General features: G+C 46.6%; 2 protein-coding genes across 6 annotated transcripts in view; one reads left to right on the top strand and one right to left on the bottom strand.

Annotated features, from left to right (window-relative positions):
- SKP2 (S-phase kinase associated protein 2) overlaps positions 1 to 9,095 on the bottom strand; it is a 30,026-nt gene extending 20,931 nt beyond the window's left edge. Inside the window, exons 1-2 of the mRNA XM_075540936.1 lie at positions 8,866 to 9,095; positions 7,713 to 7,984 (exon numbers count right to left, since the gene is read on the bottom strand). Of these exons, the coding sequence (XP_075397051.1) occupies positions 7,713 to 7,984; positions 8,866 to 8,873 (280 nt within the window). The 5' untranslated portion in view covers positions 8,874 to 9,095. The remainder of the gene's footprint in view (positions 1 to 7,712; positions 7,985 to 8,865) is intronic.
- Positions 9,096 to 9,202: 107 nt separating this feature from the next.
- The window catches only part of LMBRD2 (LMBR1 domain containing 2), a 66,835-nt gene continuing 57,586 nt past the window's right edge, over positions 9,203 to 18,451 (top strand). For 3 of the 5 annotated variants that reach the window (XM_075540931.1, XM_075540935.1, XM_075540930.1), the window contains exon 1: positions 9,204 to 9,426. The gene's annotated coding sequence lies outside the window, so the exon portion shown is untranslated. Of the gene's footprint in view, positions 9,427 to 18,451 lie in introns of all 5 variants that reach the window. The other 2 variants (XM_075540934.1, XM_075540933.1) reach the window with 1 other exon arrangement.

The following is an 18,451-nucleotide window of genomic DNA, read 5'->3' as shown; positions in this document are numbered from 1 at the left end:
CTACATTTGTATCGTGGTCTCCAGGTGTGCGCAGTGCAGCCGGAGTGGGGGAGCCAGGAGGACCGAATGGAAATCCAGACACAGGTCTGACTTCAAAGCTTCTTCCTATTCCATGATGCTAAGATTCTGTGGTCTCCTCCACCTGAAGTACTTGATAGGTCAGCAAGTTTAGAAAAGGGAAGAAGTAAACGAGTCCCTCTATGGGACAGAGATGAAGACGTCTGCTCCTCTGGAGACTTACAGCTTTGAAAACCGAGGATCAGGTCGCCAGGATTCGATGACAGTGGGATTGCTCTTTTGATTGGGGGTGTGGGAGGGTGGCGGGCAGGGATTCAGTCAGGGTTTGGGAGCAATGGTGACTAGTGGCAATAAATGCCAACAGTTCAACACCAAATGGAAGGGGCAATGGGCCAAAAAAACAAACAAAGGCACAGGCCTTGCTAGCAGTGAACTAACCAGGGATCCAGTGAGCTGACCAGGGACAACCCTGATTCCGGAGCCTGGCTGTGGTCCCAACAGAGGGGCTGGTGTTTGCCTGCCCACAGCTGCTCCGGAGGCAGTATACAGGCTCCTGATAAGGATAATCTATTTTACCTGATGTATTTCATGCTCTAACATCTGCCATCTGTTTCCTGGATTCTTTCCTGCTGTCTGTCTGGAGGGGCTGGGAGGATCCAGAGGAAGGTCTTTCCGCCGCGTGGCTCTTCCAAAGCCACCAAGGTTGCCAACCTTCACATGAAGGGGACTAACTGTTCAGGTCAAGAGCTCGGTTTCCATGGACAGCAATACACGCACTTCCGATACAGAAACCATCCAACGACGCCAACCTGCTACCCATCACCCTCTGCCACTGTCCCCACTTCTCCCTCAGGTAGAACCCAGCTTTCCACTGCAGGAGCCTTAGGACCCCTCCTCCTCCTCCTCGTTTAGCTCCTCTGCAGAGTAAGTTGTTGAAGAGCTTTCGGGACCTCAGACCTGCTGAGCTGAGATAACTTATCTGACCAGCGTCTTTCTCAGAGCATCACCTACACTCAGCCTCAAGCTGATGCCCAAGTAACCCTAATCGAACCCCAAATCATGGCTTTTAAAACCACTCCTCTCCTTAAACTAGAATCCAGGTACACTTGGGAGGAAAAACAGGCACCGGGCCTCACATCTGGTCCTTTAGGGGGTGAAGGGAGCGTCTCCTCTGATGCCTGTCACAATGAGGAAACATTAGCCTACGCTATAGTTCTTGGTATTCTGGATTTAAAAAATGCATTTATTTAGTTACTTATTGCAGGGTGAACTATACTAAAAAACCAAAAGACTAAAGAAAAACATGGTGGACCTCTCCACCACACAACCCTTTACTTCTTCAAGAGACCTGCTAAACCCGGAGGTGGGGGAGAGTGGGAGGAGCAACGAAGAAGCAAAGAAAGCTGGGGTGGGAGGGAGCACCATGACATTTGTTGAAGGAGCCAGTAAGAGGGCTCTGGGGTTAGGGGGTGGAGCCCTGGTGCTGCTGTTAGGTAAACTTTGGACTGTTAGCCGAGAGGTCGTTGGTTCAAACTCACTATAGGTGAGAGGCTTTCCGCTCCCATAAAGACTGACCGCCTAAGAAACCTGTCTCTCTGAGCAGTAACTGACAATGGCAGTGGGTTTGGGTCAGGGCTGGGAGTACGGAGGGGAAAAATTCGTGGTGGAACTCCCATAAAAGGAGCTTAGTTTTGAAAACTGCTGGCTGAGACTTACTGGTAAGTTATGAATCGATTTAGTGAACCTAACAAGGTGTGTGTGTGTTTCTACAAAAGAATGGGAAATTGAAAAATTCAGAGCATATCTTAGCCAGGGGAAGTATACAGTTTTCCCAAACCTTTGTTTCAGACACACACCTAGGTTATGTAACATAAAGAATACGTATCTCACTCACCAAATCTCACTGCTATCGTGTCAATTCTGACTCATAGAGACCCTACAGGACAGGATAGAACTGTCCCTGTGAGTTTCCGAGACTATAACTCTTTACTCGAGTAGAAAGCCTCGTCTTTCTCCCGAGGAGTAGGCTGGTGTTTGGAACTGCTGACCTTATGATTAGCTGCCCAACTTGGCATCAGCATGACACCGGGGCTCCTATACACAGCTAGATTATGAAATATAAAGTATACTCGTCATTAAAAAAAAGCCGGAAGAAAAATGTTTGCCGGATCATTAAAATACACCCCCCCCGCCCCCCCCGCCCCAGGAGCAAGTCAGCCTGGCTTGGATCAGAATTTCAGGCATTTTGCCCTTTGAACCAGTTCCCTTGGGAACGGAGTCTAAAGTTTGAGGAGCACTGGCCCCTTTGGAATTCCAGGCAGTTTCACAGCCACAAGGGAGCTGACCAACAAGTTTACTCACCAGTTTTATCCTGATCAACATCTGTTGATAGGGCAGAGACAGGCATTTAGGAGCCAAGAGATAATGACCTCACTGCTGGGCCATTTCCTTCCCCTGCCTAACAGCATACTCACAAGGGCCAATCAGACCTGTTCAGGCCCAGGGTGGCCCTATCGCCTTTGTCTCCAGGACAAACAGATGAAAAGGATTTAATCTCCAGATGTGAGCCTGGACTGGAGCACCAGGGAGAGGAGGGTGTAGGCAGGACCCAGGAAAAACATACAGCCCTGGGCTGCTGTCATCAGATATGTATGTGAAGCAGGTGTGGCCTGGTACACACTAATCCTGGCAGAGCTATTAGCCACCTGCCCTGACAACTGCAGGCCAATGCCTGGAACGATGAATGCCAGTCACTGCCCAAGTCCTGAGGGCCCACTGGGCATCAGGCTCCACCAGTTGTCCCTTACCTTGCACCACTCACGTTCACCCCAATTAACCAAACCAGAGCTCGTGTAATCTGACGTGCACCAACACAAACAGCTCAAGGAGCATGAAGGCCAGTCGTTTTCTTCTCGCACGTCAGGCACGTTTTTGACACCAGAACCATCTCTTCTTCCCAAGAGCAGTGCTTTTGTTTTAACCAACAGTTCTTGACATGGGGTGTGACTGGTGTCTGTCTTCCACATTCACAGAGAGACACAAGAACTCTCTGTTCTAAGTGAAGCTGATGTTCTGAGAGTTATGTCCAATAAATGGCTTCCCTCTGGCCTAAGTGCTCCCTACCTGCGCTATTTGTCCGCTGTTAGCGTGTGATCCACTATGTCTTTTTGTAAGCGTGTTATTTTTTGTCACCTTGACTTGGTTTATTATTGCAATTCCTAGAAGACGGGTGCATCGCCTTAAAACCTCCGATGGGTTTCCCACGGGCCTAAGAAATGTCATGGTTTTTAAATTTGTGCCTGCTTGTATATGAATGACCTGCAGGGGGAGTTCTACTGTCCTGTAAGGTGGCCGTGAGTCAAGGGCAGTGAGTTTGGCTTGGTTGGGTATAGGAATGCAAGGAGCCCTGGCGGTGTTGCGGATGAAGCATTGGACTCCTAACTACGAGGCTGGCAGTGCAAACCCACCAGCCTTTCCACAAGTGAGCAAGCTGAGGGTGTCTGCTCCCATCAAGACTCACGGCCACAGAAGCCTCCTCTTGCAGTGGAATCATTGGGGGTGGTAGGGGCCTTAGATTTTTTTGTAGGCTATGACTGCAGAAGGACAGACAGACAATCACAGGACATCAAGAGCAACTGTTCCTGGATGATTGCCTTTAACCCTGTTCATCTGATAAAGGAAGCGTCTTCAGCTGAACAACAGATCATCGCAGAAAGTGAACAAAAACACCAAGGGAGCCGGCGCTCCTTAGTCCAACTCAGTGCTGGGATCAGAAGGACAGTGTGTGCTCAGGAATGATGCTGAGGCAGGAAGGGACACAAAGAAATGGATGAATGGACAGGACAACACAGGAAGTGGGAAGGGCGCTGCTACGTGGTAGGGATCACAATCCGTATCACTAATCAAAGGTGTATGTATGAACTGTGGTGCAGAAAACTAATTCCTTCCATAAACATTCACCTAAAACTAATTCCTTCCATAAACATTCACCTAAATCACAATAAAAAGTTTTTAAAAAAGCATCTTTTACATTTGGCTGGTCAAGCACCAAATGGCTGGTGCTGCATTCCTGACATTAAACGAGCAGTGTAATTAGATGATGTTAAAAAAAATTTTTTTTTTTTTTAAAAACCCACACTAACAGGGCCTGATCAACAGAATTAAGAACAAAACACAGAGTGGACTAGCCTCTGTAATTGGTGTCAGCAACTTAAGAGATGGAAAGAAAGTGGATGCACTGATTCTTTATTTCACGCTGGGCACTATGCGCCAAGTTTTACCACCCATGCCCTCATTTAATCCTCCCTGATGAAGAAGTGAGGCACAGGGAGCTCCCACCCCTTCTCAACATGCATGGCACACGGCAGAGAAGGATTTCAAACCCAGATTCAGCTGACTTGCAACTCCATGGTCGCTACCACAACCCTGGACTGCCTTTCAAAAACAATGAGATCAAACAAACAAATAAACAACAAACAAAGTGATTAGTAACCAATCCTTCAAAGAAAGCCAGACCAAAAATTTGGGGAACTATTTTTTTTACCTAATTCCCTTGGCTCTCAACCTTTTTTTCAGTCTGTCCACTATTGTCCCCATCCACCGCCTTCTAGAGGAGCCCTGGTGGTGTAGTGGTTGAGTGTTAGACTGTGATCTGCAAGGTTAGCAGTTCGAAACCACCAGCCGATACACAGGAGAAAGACGGGGCTTTCTATGCCCACAAAGAGTTAATCTAGGAAACTTGAGGGGGAAGTTCTACCCCTGCCTTCTAGGGTCGGTATGAGTCAGTATGGGTCAGATAGCAGTGAGTGAAGCTGAACCTCCTTCTGCAGACAATGACAAATGCTGTTGACTGGAACTTCAGAATATATCTAGAATCTCACCACCGCTTATCACCACTCCCATGCCTCTTAACAAGACTCCCAAGTATCCACTCGCTTCCTCCTGCAGCTGTTTCCACACCCATCAGGGTGCCCCTTTAAACGATGAAGCGGGGCCGCATGGAAGCATTTCCCAGCACCTCATCTCCCATGACTCTACCCTTTACTCTTTCCTTTGTTTTGTTTTTTTTAAAAAACGGGACACAGTTCAGCCCAGGCTCTCTGTACAGGTCCTTCTCTCTGCCTGGGGCTCTCTGAAGATATGAATGTAGCCCACTTCTTCACCTTTTGTAAGTACTGGCTCCAAGGCCACCCCTTCCTCAACTCAACCAGAAAAACCCAAAGTCATGGCCATCCAGGAAATTCTGACTCGTCGTGACCCTATGAACAGAGCAGAATTGCCCCCATGGGCGCCTCATGCAAGAAGTCTACCAGAGCAGAAAGCCCACTCTTTCTCTGGTGAACAACTGCCAAGTTCAAACTGCTCACCTGTGGTTGCATGCAGCCCAGTTTATAACCCACTACACACCATTCCTTAACTGCCGGCTTCCAAACTATAACCCATCTTCCTACCCCAACACAGCTCACACCTCTAGGCTTGATCTGTTTGTTTTTAGCCATCTGATATATCACATAAGAAGGTCTGGTGGCGCTGTTGGGCAAGCATTGGACTGCTAACCCACAGGACAGTGGTTCAAACCCCCGAGCCACTCTGCAAGGAGACAGATTAAGGCTCCTGTAAAGATTCAGTCTTGGAAACCCTATAAAGGGGCACGATGAGCTGGAATCGATTTGGAGGCAGTGGGTCTGGGTACTAAGCTTCAGAGCATGTTTCCTGAGTGTCTCGTGAAGATACAACAGAAGCCTCGTGAGGGAATGGAGTTTCATCAGTGCCTCTCCAACACCAAAGACAAGACCAGGCACAGGAGAACGTGTTCAGTGAATACATGAGGGAGCTTCAAATTGTTCGTGGGGGAAAAAAACCTCCCATCATTGGTTCATCTCTTTTTTCCATGAACTTCTTGAAGTCTCCTTATACGCAGAATGAATCAATGTTCTCATTTGCTAGCATGAAAAACTGCTGCCCTTAGGTGGGTGGATGCACAATGCTTATCCTCCCCGGAGACCCATGCATTCTTGGAAGCCCTTATTTTCGCACTTAGAAAGACTGACAGTCTAGGGCAGTGGTTCTCAACCTGCCTAATGCCACGACCCTTTAATGCAGTTCTTCATGTTGTGGCGACTCCCAACCATAAAATTATTTTCATCGCTACTTCATTAGCTGTCGTTTTGCTACTATTATGAATCGCGCGACCCCTTTGAAAGGGTCGTTCGACCCCCCCCCCAAAGGGGTCACGACCCATAGGTTGAGAACCACTGGTCTAGGGACTAGTGAGCTAGTGGAACGTGAGTGATAAGGAGAGGTGTGGAACAATGGTTAAGTGCTCTGTTGTTAGAAATAAAAGTTGGTGGCTTGAACCCACCCAGCGGCTCTGTGGGAAAAAGACCTGGGAATCTGCTCCTGCAGAGATCTTTTTAAAAACCTCACGCCATCAGGTCCATGCTGGCTCGCAGTGATCCACTGGCCCCGCGTGTTTCCGAGACTGTAACTCCTTGACCTTCCTCCTTCAGATCGGCTGATAGTTTTGAGCTGCTGACCTTGCAGTTGGTAGCCCCACTCCTGACAGGCTAAAATTCCTGGGTGAGAGCCCCATCCCACAACTCAATACTCGTCTTTTAATGTTCTCGTGCAGCTCTTAAATCGTAGAAGACTTTGGTCTTTTCTTACACTAAAACCAAACCAAACCCATTGCAGTCGCTTTGATGCTGACTCACTCACAGCAACCCCGTAAGAGTTGAACTGCTCCATAGGGTGCAGAAGGCTGGAAGTCTTTCCAGAAGCTGACTGTCTCATCTTTCTTCCTTGGGGAGACTGGGGGGCTTGAACCACTGACTTCTCAGCTAGCAGCCCATCATTGCTCACCTCCCTGCGCCACCTCTTAAGCCTGCACTGAAATCAGGCTAAAAAATAATCTGTTCCAACTTCCTTAAAAATCCAACTTAAAGACACACTTAGAAGCAAATCTCATTTGGCAACCCAGGGGCAGGCAAGAGATGGTGAGGGCTTGAAAAATATTTGGGAGACAAAAATGGAAGACGGAACGATTGACTGGGGATCTAGACTATTGCAGAAGTCTTTGACTGAATAAACAGTGGTGGTGGCATGTGAGAAATCCAATTTGGGGATGGGCTGGAGAGGTATGATTCCTCCCTTATACTCAAATAATTTAGCAACAAACGCCTAAAGGGCTTTGAGCAAAAAGCTCACCCAGAGCTTTCCGGAAAAGGAATCCTGGAAGATCCTGTTTATGCTCCTTCTTATCAGTGACTCTAAGTGGGCTGGCTCCTCCATGCCTGCCAGCAGGCAGATAAGCTCCCCTTTAAAAGGGCAGAAGTGTCCTATAATGTCCTGTCAAGGGTGGAGCTTTCCAAGTTAATTATACACCAGAAGATAGATTCCTATACCAAGATCCCTGCTGACTCCCAAGACAATTACTTGCTCCATAATTTCAGAATTGTTGCTGTTAGGTACCATCAAGTCAGTTCTGACTCATAGCAATCCTATGTCCAACAGAATAAAACATTGTCTGGGTCCTGCAGTCGATCTGCCTGAACCCATTGTTGAAGCCACCCTGTTCATTCAACTTCTGAATTAGGTGACTGAAAAGGGGAATCTTCCCAATGATCCCTGGGTTCCCAGACCCAGGGGTTGAACGCTCCCCTTAGGTGACTGTCAGTTTTACCTGTGCGGCTTACCTGGAATGTTCTCTCGATTGAACTTGGGTCTGCGGGCAATCACAAAGTCCTTGTCACTGGCCTTGCTTTTCAGCCGCTTTCGTGGGGGGCTCTGTGGGTTACTCAGGCTGGAGAGCAGCTCTTGGGGAATATTCTCACTGTCCACCTCCTCTTTCTCCAGGGTGGAGACCCCCATGCCTGACAGCAGTTCGGAAGTCTTGCCAGAATCCCATCCCCACGTGAAGTTGGTGCTGACGTTGCTACTCTGGTCAGGAATTTCCTGGAGGTGTTTCCTGCAGAAATGTACAATGCCCCAGTTCCTTTCAAGACCCTACCCTTAAATAATGCCAACGAAACACCAGCCAACTCCAAGGCCCTCCAGTTACAATCTGAATCCCAGGGCTTTTGCCCTAGCGGGTTCCCACGGCTATAAATCTTCGGAGGGTGTGGCAGATTGACACTTCCCTCTCTCCAAAAGTCAGATGGGTTCTAACAGACCACGTTAGCAAGCGCTTCACAAAACTTGCGCCATCAGGCCCCTAAATAATGCCAAAACCACACCAATCGATTGCCATCGAGTCGATTCCGACTCAGAGTGACCCCGGGTTTCCGCGGCTGTAACGCTTTACAAGAGTAGAAAGCCTCGCCGCCGAGGGGCTGGTGGTTTCGAACTGCTGACTTCAAGGTTCGCAAGCCAGCACGTAAAACAAGTTGTCGTTGATGCATTGTAGAAAGCATTAAACTTTCACGATGGCTAATTAAATTGCATGTGTATAGGCCAGCTGCGAATTTCCAAGAAAATAAGCGAACCAATGGGAATGGCTTTTGATTTACCATCATGCAGGCAGGCCTCACCAACTTCTAACCGTGGATAGGACGTGGGGGGCAGAGGGACCGGGAGGTAAGGGGACGGGGGGGAGGGGGGGAAGGAGGGGGGGGAAGGGAGGACAACCATCCCGTGATTGGAAATCCCAGAGGAAAGCCCTATAAGGAAAGCCCAGGAAAACAGCACGCAGATCACCGCGCTAAAGCATCCATCCACATTTTCCCAAAGAAGGAGCTAAGCAGAAATTCGCAGAATAACAGCAATAGTAACAGTATTAGAAGCGGCAGCGCTCACGGCCTAAAATAAGACGGTTCATTCATACTCTGCACCTCTTTACAATAGGTTTACCTGTGCATGGCGTCCACCAGCTCGGGCGTTTAAGATATGTGCATTAATTGCAGAGCTGCTAGCTTTGGAATTCCCGCCTTGACGCGCGGGCAGCTCCGGCCACTGAGTGCTGGCCCCGCGCGGCAAGACCCGCGAACTCTAGCAACGTTCCATCGCCTGAGCGCGCGCGCGAGGCTCTTCTGCCCGCTCGATTCAGCGGACGAGGTCGGAGGACCCGCTGCCTGCTGGGAAGTGTAGTTCTCACTCTTCGCGAAGTCGGGCTGTTTCGCTCCCTACTTCCTTTCCCGGCGGGGCCGGCCTCCGCGATTACCCACAACCCCCCGCGGCTGCGGAGGACTCCGGCCCACCCCGGCGGGCGGAGAAGCGGAAGCGGGCGGCGCGGCGGCTGACTGGGAATGTCAACCTATTGACGGGGACGGCTTTGCCTTTCCCGGGAGCCCGCAGGCCTTCTGCTGACCGCTCCCGCTGGCGTTTCGGGTCGTGGACCCCATTACCTATAGGGCCGTGGGTGGACGCGGAGGTCCTCGGCTCCGTCCAGATGCTGTCTGGAGAGATCGGACGGTGAGTTCGAAGGAGGGCATGCGACATTGTTGGGTCTGAAGTCGGGGGCCGAGCGGAGGCGGCGACGGTGGGGACCCTGGAAGCGCCGAGCGGCCGGCGTCGCTGGGCCTGTGTCGCTGGCCGCTGCTTAGAAGCCATGAGCCCTGCCTGCCTCCCAGCTGGGCTTCCCACCCGCGCAGCCCTCCGCCGGGACGCTCCTGCCGGGCTCCGGGGAGAGGGCAGCCCTTCTTGGGCCCTTCAGAAAATAAGCCCAGGACGAAACCGGGTCTGTGGACAAGATCCTGTCCGCACCTGAGAGGTGGCCCTTACGCCAGCGCCGCGCATCCTGGAAGCATTTGGTCAAGCCCAGCGCCGTGGGTGCGAGGGAGGGGTGGCTGAGTGTAAGCGGAGCCGACGCCGGTGGGACCGACCGCCGCCGTTCGCAGTCTAGCCAGCATGGAAATGAATAAGGTTCCTGTACGATCGCTGTGTCAGAATCCACGCGACGGCAGCGGCTTTGGCTTGGGTTTTCCTGTATCTGCAAAGGGCTGTACCCGGACTACGCTCAGGCCGCCAGGACAGCCATCTGGTTGTTCTGTACCAACCGGCTGCGTCCAGCTGTGTCGCCACCTAGAGCTGCGTTAGCCTATCTCTGCGGGGAAGTTCGGGGGCGTTAGATGGGAGGGCAGGCCATCTTTCAGGTTGGGTGACCCATGCGAAATCTATCATGCATTGCAAACTGTACTAACTACAGCGCTGGCCCAGGGCAACAGTGGAAGAGGCGCTGTGAATCTCAACCCTAATACAAATAGGAGGCGTTCTGAAGTTCAGAATTAGTCCAGCCTCATCTCAGTTCAGAATGAATGCTGTACCACATACTTTTAAAACCTAGGGGGACACGGGGGAGTTAAGAGATTTGCTTTATAGAATGGAATTAAATCTCCCTAACCCGGTAGATAAGGTGGCCTAGTGGCGCTGTGGGCTAAGCATTGGGTTGCTAACCACCAGGTCTGTGGTTCAAACCCACTAGCTTTTCTGGGGGAAAAAAAGATGAGGCTGCCTTTACCCAAAAAGATTTAGTCTTTGGAACGCACAGGAGCAGTAATCTGCCCTGTAAGCAGCCCCACTATAAGTCGGAATCAACTAGACGGCTTGGGTTTGCCAGTGTGCCCTTGTTGTATGCTTGGTCTTTGAGCTTGAGAAGTAAAACACACGACAGGAAGGAATTCGTGAATGTTTATGTTCATGAAAGTGGGTGAAATGGCTGCTATAAAGAAGGGTCTGGTCACAATTGGTTTTGATTCCAACTAGGTGAAGAATACTAGGCTTCCTGGGCCTGGTTCAGTAAAATCCTGTGTTATAGGGTGGGAAAACCCTTCAGGACACAGTATTCCTGATTGTACGTATCATAGGTGCCCCTCCATTACTATAGCTAAGGAGAACGCAACTATCTTTCTTTGATCTATACATGCTTTCTCTTAGGATTGCAACACATTAGAGAAAACATTTTTAAAAACACAACAAAAAAGGTTTGGGTTTCTGGAAAGATGGGACATGACAGAGGGAACTTGTAACCTATTGAGAAAGAGTAGACAAGAAATATGTATATACTTATGTATCTATTTAATATATATTATATTTATTTATTTAAAATGCCAGGATGAGCATTGCCTTAGTTAAGGCTGCCGTAACAGAAATAACCAGAGTGGGTGGGCTCAAAGGGCAGAATGTTCTTTCTCATAGTCCAGGAAGCTATAAGTCTGAGTTGAGGGCAGCAGCTAAAAGGACAGGCTCTTGGTTTGTTGGCTCTAGGGAAAGATCTATGTGTGTCTCTCAGCTTCTGTGGCCCCAGCGTTCCTCAGGCCCTTGACAATCTACACATGGCATCCATCATCTGTGTTTGTGCTTGCCTGTCTCTATCTGTTCCTTTTATAATTTGGGTATAACACACACCCTACATGGGTCTGGTCTCAGTAACATTGCATTACGGAAGCATTTGGAGTGTATTTCATTATGTCCATTGGTATAGAGGCTGGGATTCCAACACGTACTATGCAGGGCGGAAGGGGTCTCGGTGGGTGGGGGTTAGGGGGTAGTGGTAGCAGGCATACAATCCATAGCAAGCATAAACACAGTTTTGAGATAAGAATTGGGAAACTTCTATGGGATCATTCTAAATTTAAAGATAGGTAATAATACCCTCATTCAGTCTCCTGTTGAGGGACCAGTTCTAGTTCTTACTGTCTGCAGTTTCTGAATTAATGGACCTGAAGTCTCTTTGTGAGACTCAGGACGAGCCTGCCATCTGGGAAAGTCAAAAGTCTGATAGTACAATAGGGGTTTCACTAGCATTATTTGCCCTGGTAACAGAACTGTTTCAGCTTGCTATTATGGAAATCATATTTTTTCTCATTCCTTCCAGCTGTGACTGTAGTCTTAATACAGTAAATAAAAGTTTAAGTAGATACATGTGATTCTGTTTAACATAAGGACTCGTGACCACAGAAGACTTATAATTTCTAGCTATCTGTAAGTTTCATTGTAATTATTGTGATTCATTGTTGGTGAAGAATATTGAAAATACCACAAATTGCCAGAAGAACAAGTAAATCTGTCTTAGTACAAACACAATGGCCCTTAGAAGCGAAGATGATAAGGCTTTGTTGCACGTAGTTTGGACATGTTATCAGGAGAGACCAATCCCTGGAAAAGGACATCATCCCAGGGTAAAGTGGAAGGGCAGCAAAAAAGAGGAAGACCATCCAGCAGATGAATTGGCAGTAGCTGTAAGCATAACAATGTTTGTGAGCTGGGTGCAGAGCTGGATAGGGTTTTGTTCTACTGTGTCATAGGGTTACTGTGATACAGGACCAACTCAATGGCAACTGATAACAGCAGCACAGACAGACTTCTTCCTAAAGATGAGGGAGGGGTTTGTGTTCCATGAAGACATAGTCTAAGAAACCCACGAGGGCAGTTCTACTTTGTCTAAAGCAGGGGTCCTCAAACTACGGCCCATGGGCCACTTGCGGCCCTCAGAATATTTATCCAGACCGCTGGGTGTTTTTGCCCCATTTTGTTTCTTACTTCAAAATAAGATATGTGCAGTCTGCATAGGAATTTGTTCATTGTGTTTTTTAAACTATAGTCTGGCCCTCCAACGGGTCTGAGGGACAGTGAACTGGCCCCCTGCTTAAAAAGTTTGAGGACCCCTGGTCTATAGGGCCGCCATCAGTAGGAATTGACTCAGTGCAGTGAATGAGTTCTCTTACGGAAGTGCATTGTGATTGCTACTGATGAGAAGTATTTTATTTCCTGATTAATTTTATTAGTTTAATCTTCTTGTTAGGTACCATGGAGCTAGTTCTGACCCATAGAGACCTTATGCACAACAGAATGAAACACTGTCCAATCCTGTGCTCTCCTCACATTGTTGCAGCCTTTGTGTCAATCCATCTCATTGAGAGGCCTTCTTCATCTCGCCAAACTAAGGAACATTCTGGCTGTACTTCTTCCAAGACAGATTGATTTGTCCTTTTAGCAGTCAGTGGTACTTTGAATATTCTACTCCATCACCACAGTTCAATTGCATTGATTCTTCTTTGATCTTCCTTATTCGATATCTGACTTTCATATGCTTAGGAGGCTATGGAAAGTAGCATGGCTTGGCTCAGCCTACCTTTGTCTGCAAAGTAACAACCTTGTTTTTTAATACTCTAAAGAGGTCTTTTGAGCTTTTGACTGCTGCTTTTATGAGCATTGATTGTGGATCCACGCAAGACAAAATCCTTGAAAATTTCAACCTTTTCCCTATTTATCCTGATGTTACCTATTGGTCTAGTTGTAAGGATTTGGGTTTTCTTTACATTGAGTTGAAATCAATACTGAAGGCTACAATCTTAGCACATCCTGTTTCCCACTATAGTATATTTAGTGTCAGATTTCCAGAACTAAAATTCCTATAATTGCATCCAGGACAAAGGAGTTCCCATCATTATTAATGTCTGCACATGACTTTAACCCAACACCAAGCCCACTGTCATAGAGTCAATTCCAACTTATAGCAACATGATACAGGCTTTAAAAGACGAAATCCCTATAGCAAAAGCTGCCTCATCGTACTTCCGCAAAAAGATTGGTGGGTTTGAGCTGCCAACTTTGTCTTTAACCCCCAACCTACAGCCCCATCAGGACGCCTTTGGAAACTTCAGATAGAATACAAAGTGGCTTTGTAAATTAGAGAGAGGTGAGTGTTTATCAACCAGCTATGCGGAGACGGACAAGAGTGTTTTCTGTAGTGACACAACCAACAAACCAAAACCAAACTCACTGCCCTTGAGTCAGTTTCATCTCATAAGGACTCCATAGGACAGGGTAGAACTGCCTGTCTGGGTCCCCAAAACTAACTCTTTACAGCAGTAGAAAGCCTTTCTTCCTCCCTAGGAGTGGCTGGTGGTTTCCAGGGGCTGACCTTGGAGGTAGCAGCCCAATTCATAATCACTTGTAACCATTCGTAACCACCCAATTGTGGCCACAGAAGAGACCAAAAAGGACTGACTGGAGAACCTCAGTGGCTCCATATGTACAGCTTATACTCATATACCGTATTTTCTCATATGTGCCATGTAAGTAGCTTGTGCAGGCATTTAACAATGTTCAATGTGTGTGTTATTTATATAAAAAGACAATATATATTGGTATAGTCATATAACTCACCATAGCCTGTATCATGAGTTGTCTTAGTTTTTGTTATCTATCCGACTGAGGGAGAAGGATGAGACTTTCTATTTATGTTAAGGTCTTGAGTCTCACAAACCCGCTGGGGCAGCTCCACCATGTCCCATGACCTGTAGGGTCACTGGGAGTGAGAATCGACCGGAAGGCAGTAAGTGGGAAGTAAATCTGGGTACAGATACATACTGGTTTGATACCGTGAGTCTGATGAGTCTTTATTGGGTTCTAGTTGAAATTTTTCATTCAATGTCAGAATCTTTGGATTTGCCAATTTTTTGTTTATGTTCGAATCCATTACATTTTTCCTTCCCTCCCTCCCTCCATTTCTTCCTTTCTCTCTCTTTAAAAGACATTTGGAATATTTTACATATCAAAATTATGATAACTTCTAAATTTTTCATCCAAAGCTGCTCAGCCTAAAGAATCATTATTAGAGTCATCCAGGACTCAGGAAGTAATACTCTAAGTTAGGAACACTAAGTCAATTATGAAACCATTATAAAGACATTTGAAAGTGAGTATTGAATTTTGTCTTGATGTTTGGGAAAAGAATTGGATTTAAATGTTTCTGAGCTAGTATTTTAAGGACTGGCCTATGATATCAAAACAGGCACTAAATTTTGACTGAGTGAATGAGTTAACATTTTGATTTTAAGTCAAATTAGCCATTATCTGATCACCCTAGCTTTTTGTTTTGTTGTTTCTAATTATATGTAACTGAACTTTGAGTTATCTTCAATTTCAGTAGTTTTTGTCATCTAGCCTAAACAAGCAATTTTAATATTTGAGTAAAAATAGGACAGTTGAGGTCAGAAGCCCGTTTCCCCCTTTTCCCTGCAGTGTATGTTTCTGAAGCTGCACATGAATCTAGCTCAGCAAATGCTCTACGATAGTCCATCTCCATTTTGATTATTGTTCCAGGAAGAATGTAGAACATTAAGTGTACCCTCTGACATGGCTCTGAGGTGTGTTTTTTTCTCTGGAACAACAAACAGATGAAAAGGCTTTTTAGCTAAAGAGGTCATTAGTGGCTTTATAGGGTAATTAAAAGGCAAACACCAAAAAGCCAAACCCACTGCCAGGAGGTGGATTCTGATTCATAATGACCCTATGGGACAAAAGAGGACACCTGCTCCTGGGTTTGTCATAGTGACTCTGTTGTGACTCTGTGTGGCGCAGACAGCCTGCCTCATCGTGGTGAACAGCTGGTGCGCTTGAACTGTAAACGTTGCTGCTAGTAGCCCCTTGCTTAACTCACTATGCCACCAAAGCCCCTCCCAAACAAGTGTATTAGTTACCCACAATGAGGGCATGCTCAGGCCTGTTGGTGTCAAGGAGCATCGTGAACTTCTTGTGCTTTTCCCTGTAGAAGAAGGCGTTTTTATGGTGCCACTGCCCACTTGCAGCTGCTTGATTCTGACTCACAGTGACCCATAAGACAGAGGAGAACTCCTCTGGGGCTTGTGCAGGTGCTAAGCTTTGTGGAAGCTTACCATGTGGCTGGTGGGCTCGGAATGTTAGCCTTCTGGTTAGCAGTCTGCCACTTACGCTGCAGCGCAGTCGGGCATGTCCATTGGGGAGCCAGGCTGGTTTCTTGAATAGGACTGAGAGTAGGCCCAGGCTGTGCTGACCACTGAGGAGTGGAACACAGTTGGCTTTCATTTATAGAGTTTTTGTTTTGTTGTTTGGTGGGGCATTTAAGGTAAAGAGTAGATGAACTATAGTTTGAGACTATTGAGAGCACCCTGGAGGCATAATGGATTACATGATAGGCTGATAGGATTACCTGATAGGCAGCATAATGGATTACATGATAAGCTGCAAGGGCAGTCGTTTGAAAACCACCTGCAGCTCTGCGGAAGAAAGGTAAGGCTTTCTACTTCAGTAAAGTGTCACTCACTATGAATCAGAATCAGCTTGATGACAGCGAGTGTTAGGGGTTATTGAAAAAGCTTGTTAGTTACCTTCTAGAACAGCGGTTCTCAACCTGTGGGTCACAACACCTTTGGGGGAGGGGTGGGGGTGGAACGACCCTTTCACAGGGGTGGCCCGATTCATAACAGTAGCAAAATGACAGTGATGAAGTAGCAATGAAAATAATTTTCTGGTTGGGGGTGGCCACCACATGAGGAACTGCATGGAAAGGATGTGGCCTTAGGGAGGTTGAGCACCACCGCTCTAGAAGCTCATGCTAGGAAGGATGCAGTGATTAGTAACTAGGGTTTATTGAGTACCTACTCTTTGCCTGAGCCTTGGTGGCGTAGTAGGTATGTGTCCGGCTGCTAACCACAGATCAGCAATTTGCAAGCCCAGAAGCTCTGAGGGAGCAAGATGAGACTTTTTGCTTTCAGAAAGATTTACAGTTGCAGAAACTCTGCAGGGCAGCTCTACTCTCTTTTTGTTTTCTGTGTCTACAAGCTGCCCTACCGATTGTCTTACTTCTCTATCTCACTTGATCTTTATAGCAACCTGTAGATGTTTATCCTCATTTAACAGTTTAAATTGCTTGAAGTTTACACAATTATTAAATAGGGCTGCGATTGGGAGCCTGGGTTTGGCAAGATAAAATAAATAAATCATTTGTGTTTTAAAATGGCATTTAATAAATAAGGTCTCTAGATGGCTCCAACAATTTACCTTGACTATTAACCTAAAGGATGGTGGTTCAAACCCACCCAACAGTACTGTGGATAAGAAGGTCACACAGCCTCCTTCCGTGAGGTCACATACAGGTTACCATAGGTGGAATCAACTAGACAGCAGCTAATAAATATTACCATATCAAAATAATTCTTTTTTCTGGGTGTTAGGTATTTTGCCTTCATATTGTTGGATTGATTTTTAAATAACTTTCAAATTAGAAAGTAATACATTTACTTTTAAACAACAAAACATTAAACACCCACACACAAAAATCACAAAAAGACACTAGAAATCATCTCTTACTCTGTTACTCTGTGGCAACCACCATGAACTTTTTGGTGTATATTAGTCTACACATATTTGTGTGCTTCTCCCCAACACTATGCCTGCCCGTTGTGACAGCTGGAATTTGGTGATGTCCTTTAATCAGAGGCTCTGATGGAATGTTGCTGTTGGGTAGCCTGTGACTCAGCCACACAGCCCTGCTCCCATCAGTCATGGCCAGATTAGCGGGGTTAGTGTTTTATGAAGCCCTCAACTGCTTTTCTTTCTCCAAAAGGCAGTGGGCACTGAGGTAGTTTTTGGATATGTTTAATGCTTCTGGATTGTTCAATATAAACATGTAAATAGCTTCCCTGCTTTCATGTTTAAAGAACATGGCAGCAAAAAAAGCAGTGCTGTAGATAGATGTTTGTTCCATCTAATAAGGATATTTATTATTTGAAGAATTGCTAGGACAAAGTAGTATGAATTGTTTCTGGAGACTTTTGATACCTATTGCTAAATTCTGTGCTGTTGCTTCTCTGGATGGCCCCCCTCTCCCTTGCTCAAAACCAACCCCATGTCTTTGCATTTTCTCTGTTTGTTTCTGGTTCCCTTGTTGTTTTTGTTGTTTAATCCAAATTGGCTTCAATGATTAAGCTCTCAACCAGTAGCCCCGAGGAAGGCTGGCCTAGCCTTCTTCTGTGAGCTACTCTGTTGTTCACGTGTGCTTGCAAGGCCTTGAGAATGGACTTGAAGGCAACTAACTCAACAACTACAGTCTTTTAGTTAAGGAATGGGAAAGGGCTTGTTTGTTTTTTATTGGAATAAGTAAAACTGCACGCGGCAGTAAATGTAAACCATACTTATGGGTAAGCAGTGAAAAGAAAGGCTCTCAGCAGCTTTACCTGTTTCCTCTCTGCTGAGATGACGACTGTTAGCCTGGGAGGGGATAGGGCACAAGGCATGTGACTTACATTTTATATTGCTTGTTGGAGGGCTACCTTGTCCAGCCTTTCCTGGAAACTTTTTGCATACATATATCTTTGCACTTGGCAATTCCAATTCAGGGAACTTGACTCATTTAATACCTCTGCTACAAATCGATGCTTCTAGATTCAAGAAAGCAAAAAATACCAACTCACTGTCCGGGGTAGAACTTCCCCTGTGGGTTTCCAACACTGTAGAAAGCCTTGTCTTTCTCCTGTGGAACAGCTTACCTTGAACTAAAATTCTTGCGGTTGAGGGTCCTTATTCACCAAGACAGAAAAAAATGTGTGTATTCCTTAGTTAGCTCAGTTGGCAAAACCCAGTTCATAACGATAATGTTCTCTCCAGTCTAGCCTGGTGAGTAGTGTCTGAGGTCTCCAAAGTTTGGATTGAAAAAGCAACTTTTGGCCCCTTCCCA

This window comes from Tenrec ecaudatus, chromosome 2 (assembly GCF_050624435.1).
Source record: "Tenrec ecaudatus isolate mTenEca1 chromosome 2, mTenEca1.hap1, whole genome shotgun sequence".
Classification (NCBI taxonomy): Eukaryota; Metazoa; Chordata; class Mammalia; order Afrosoricida; family Tenrecidae; genus Tenrec; species Tenrec ecaudatus.
Note: the sequence above shows the minus strand (reverse complement) of the source record. Positions and strands in the feature narration are given on the sequence as shown.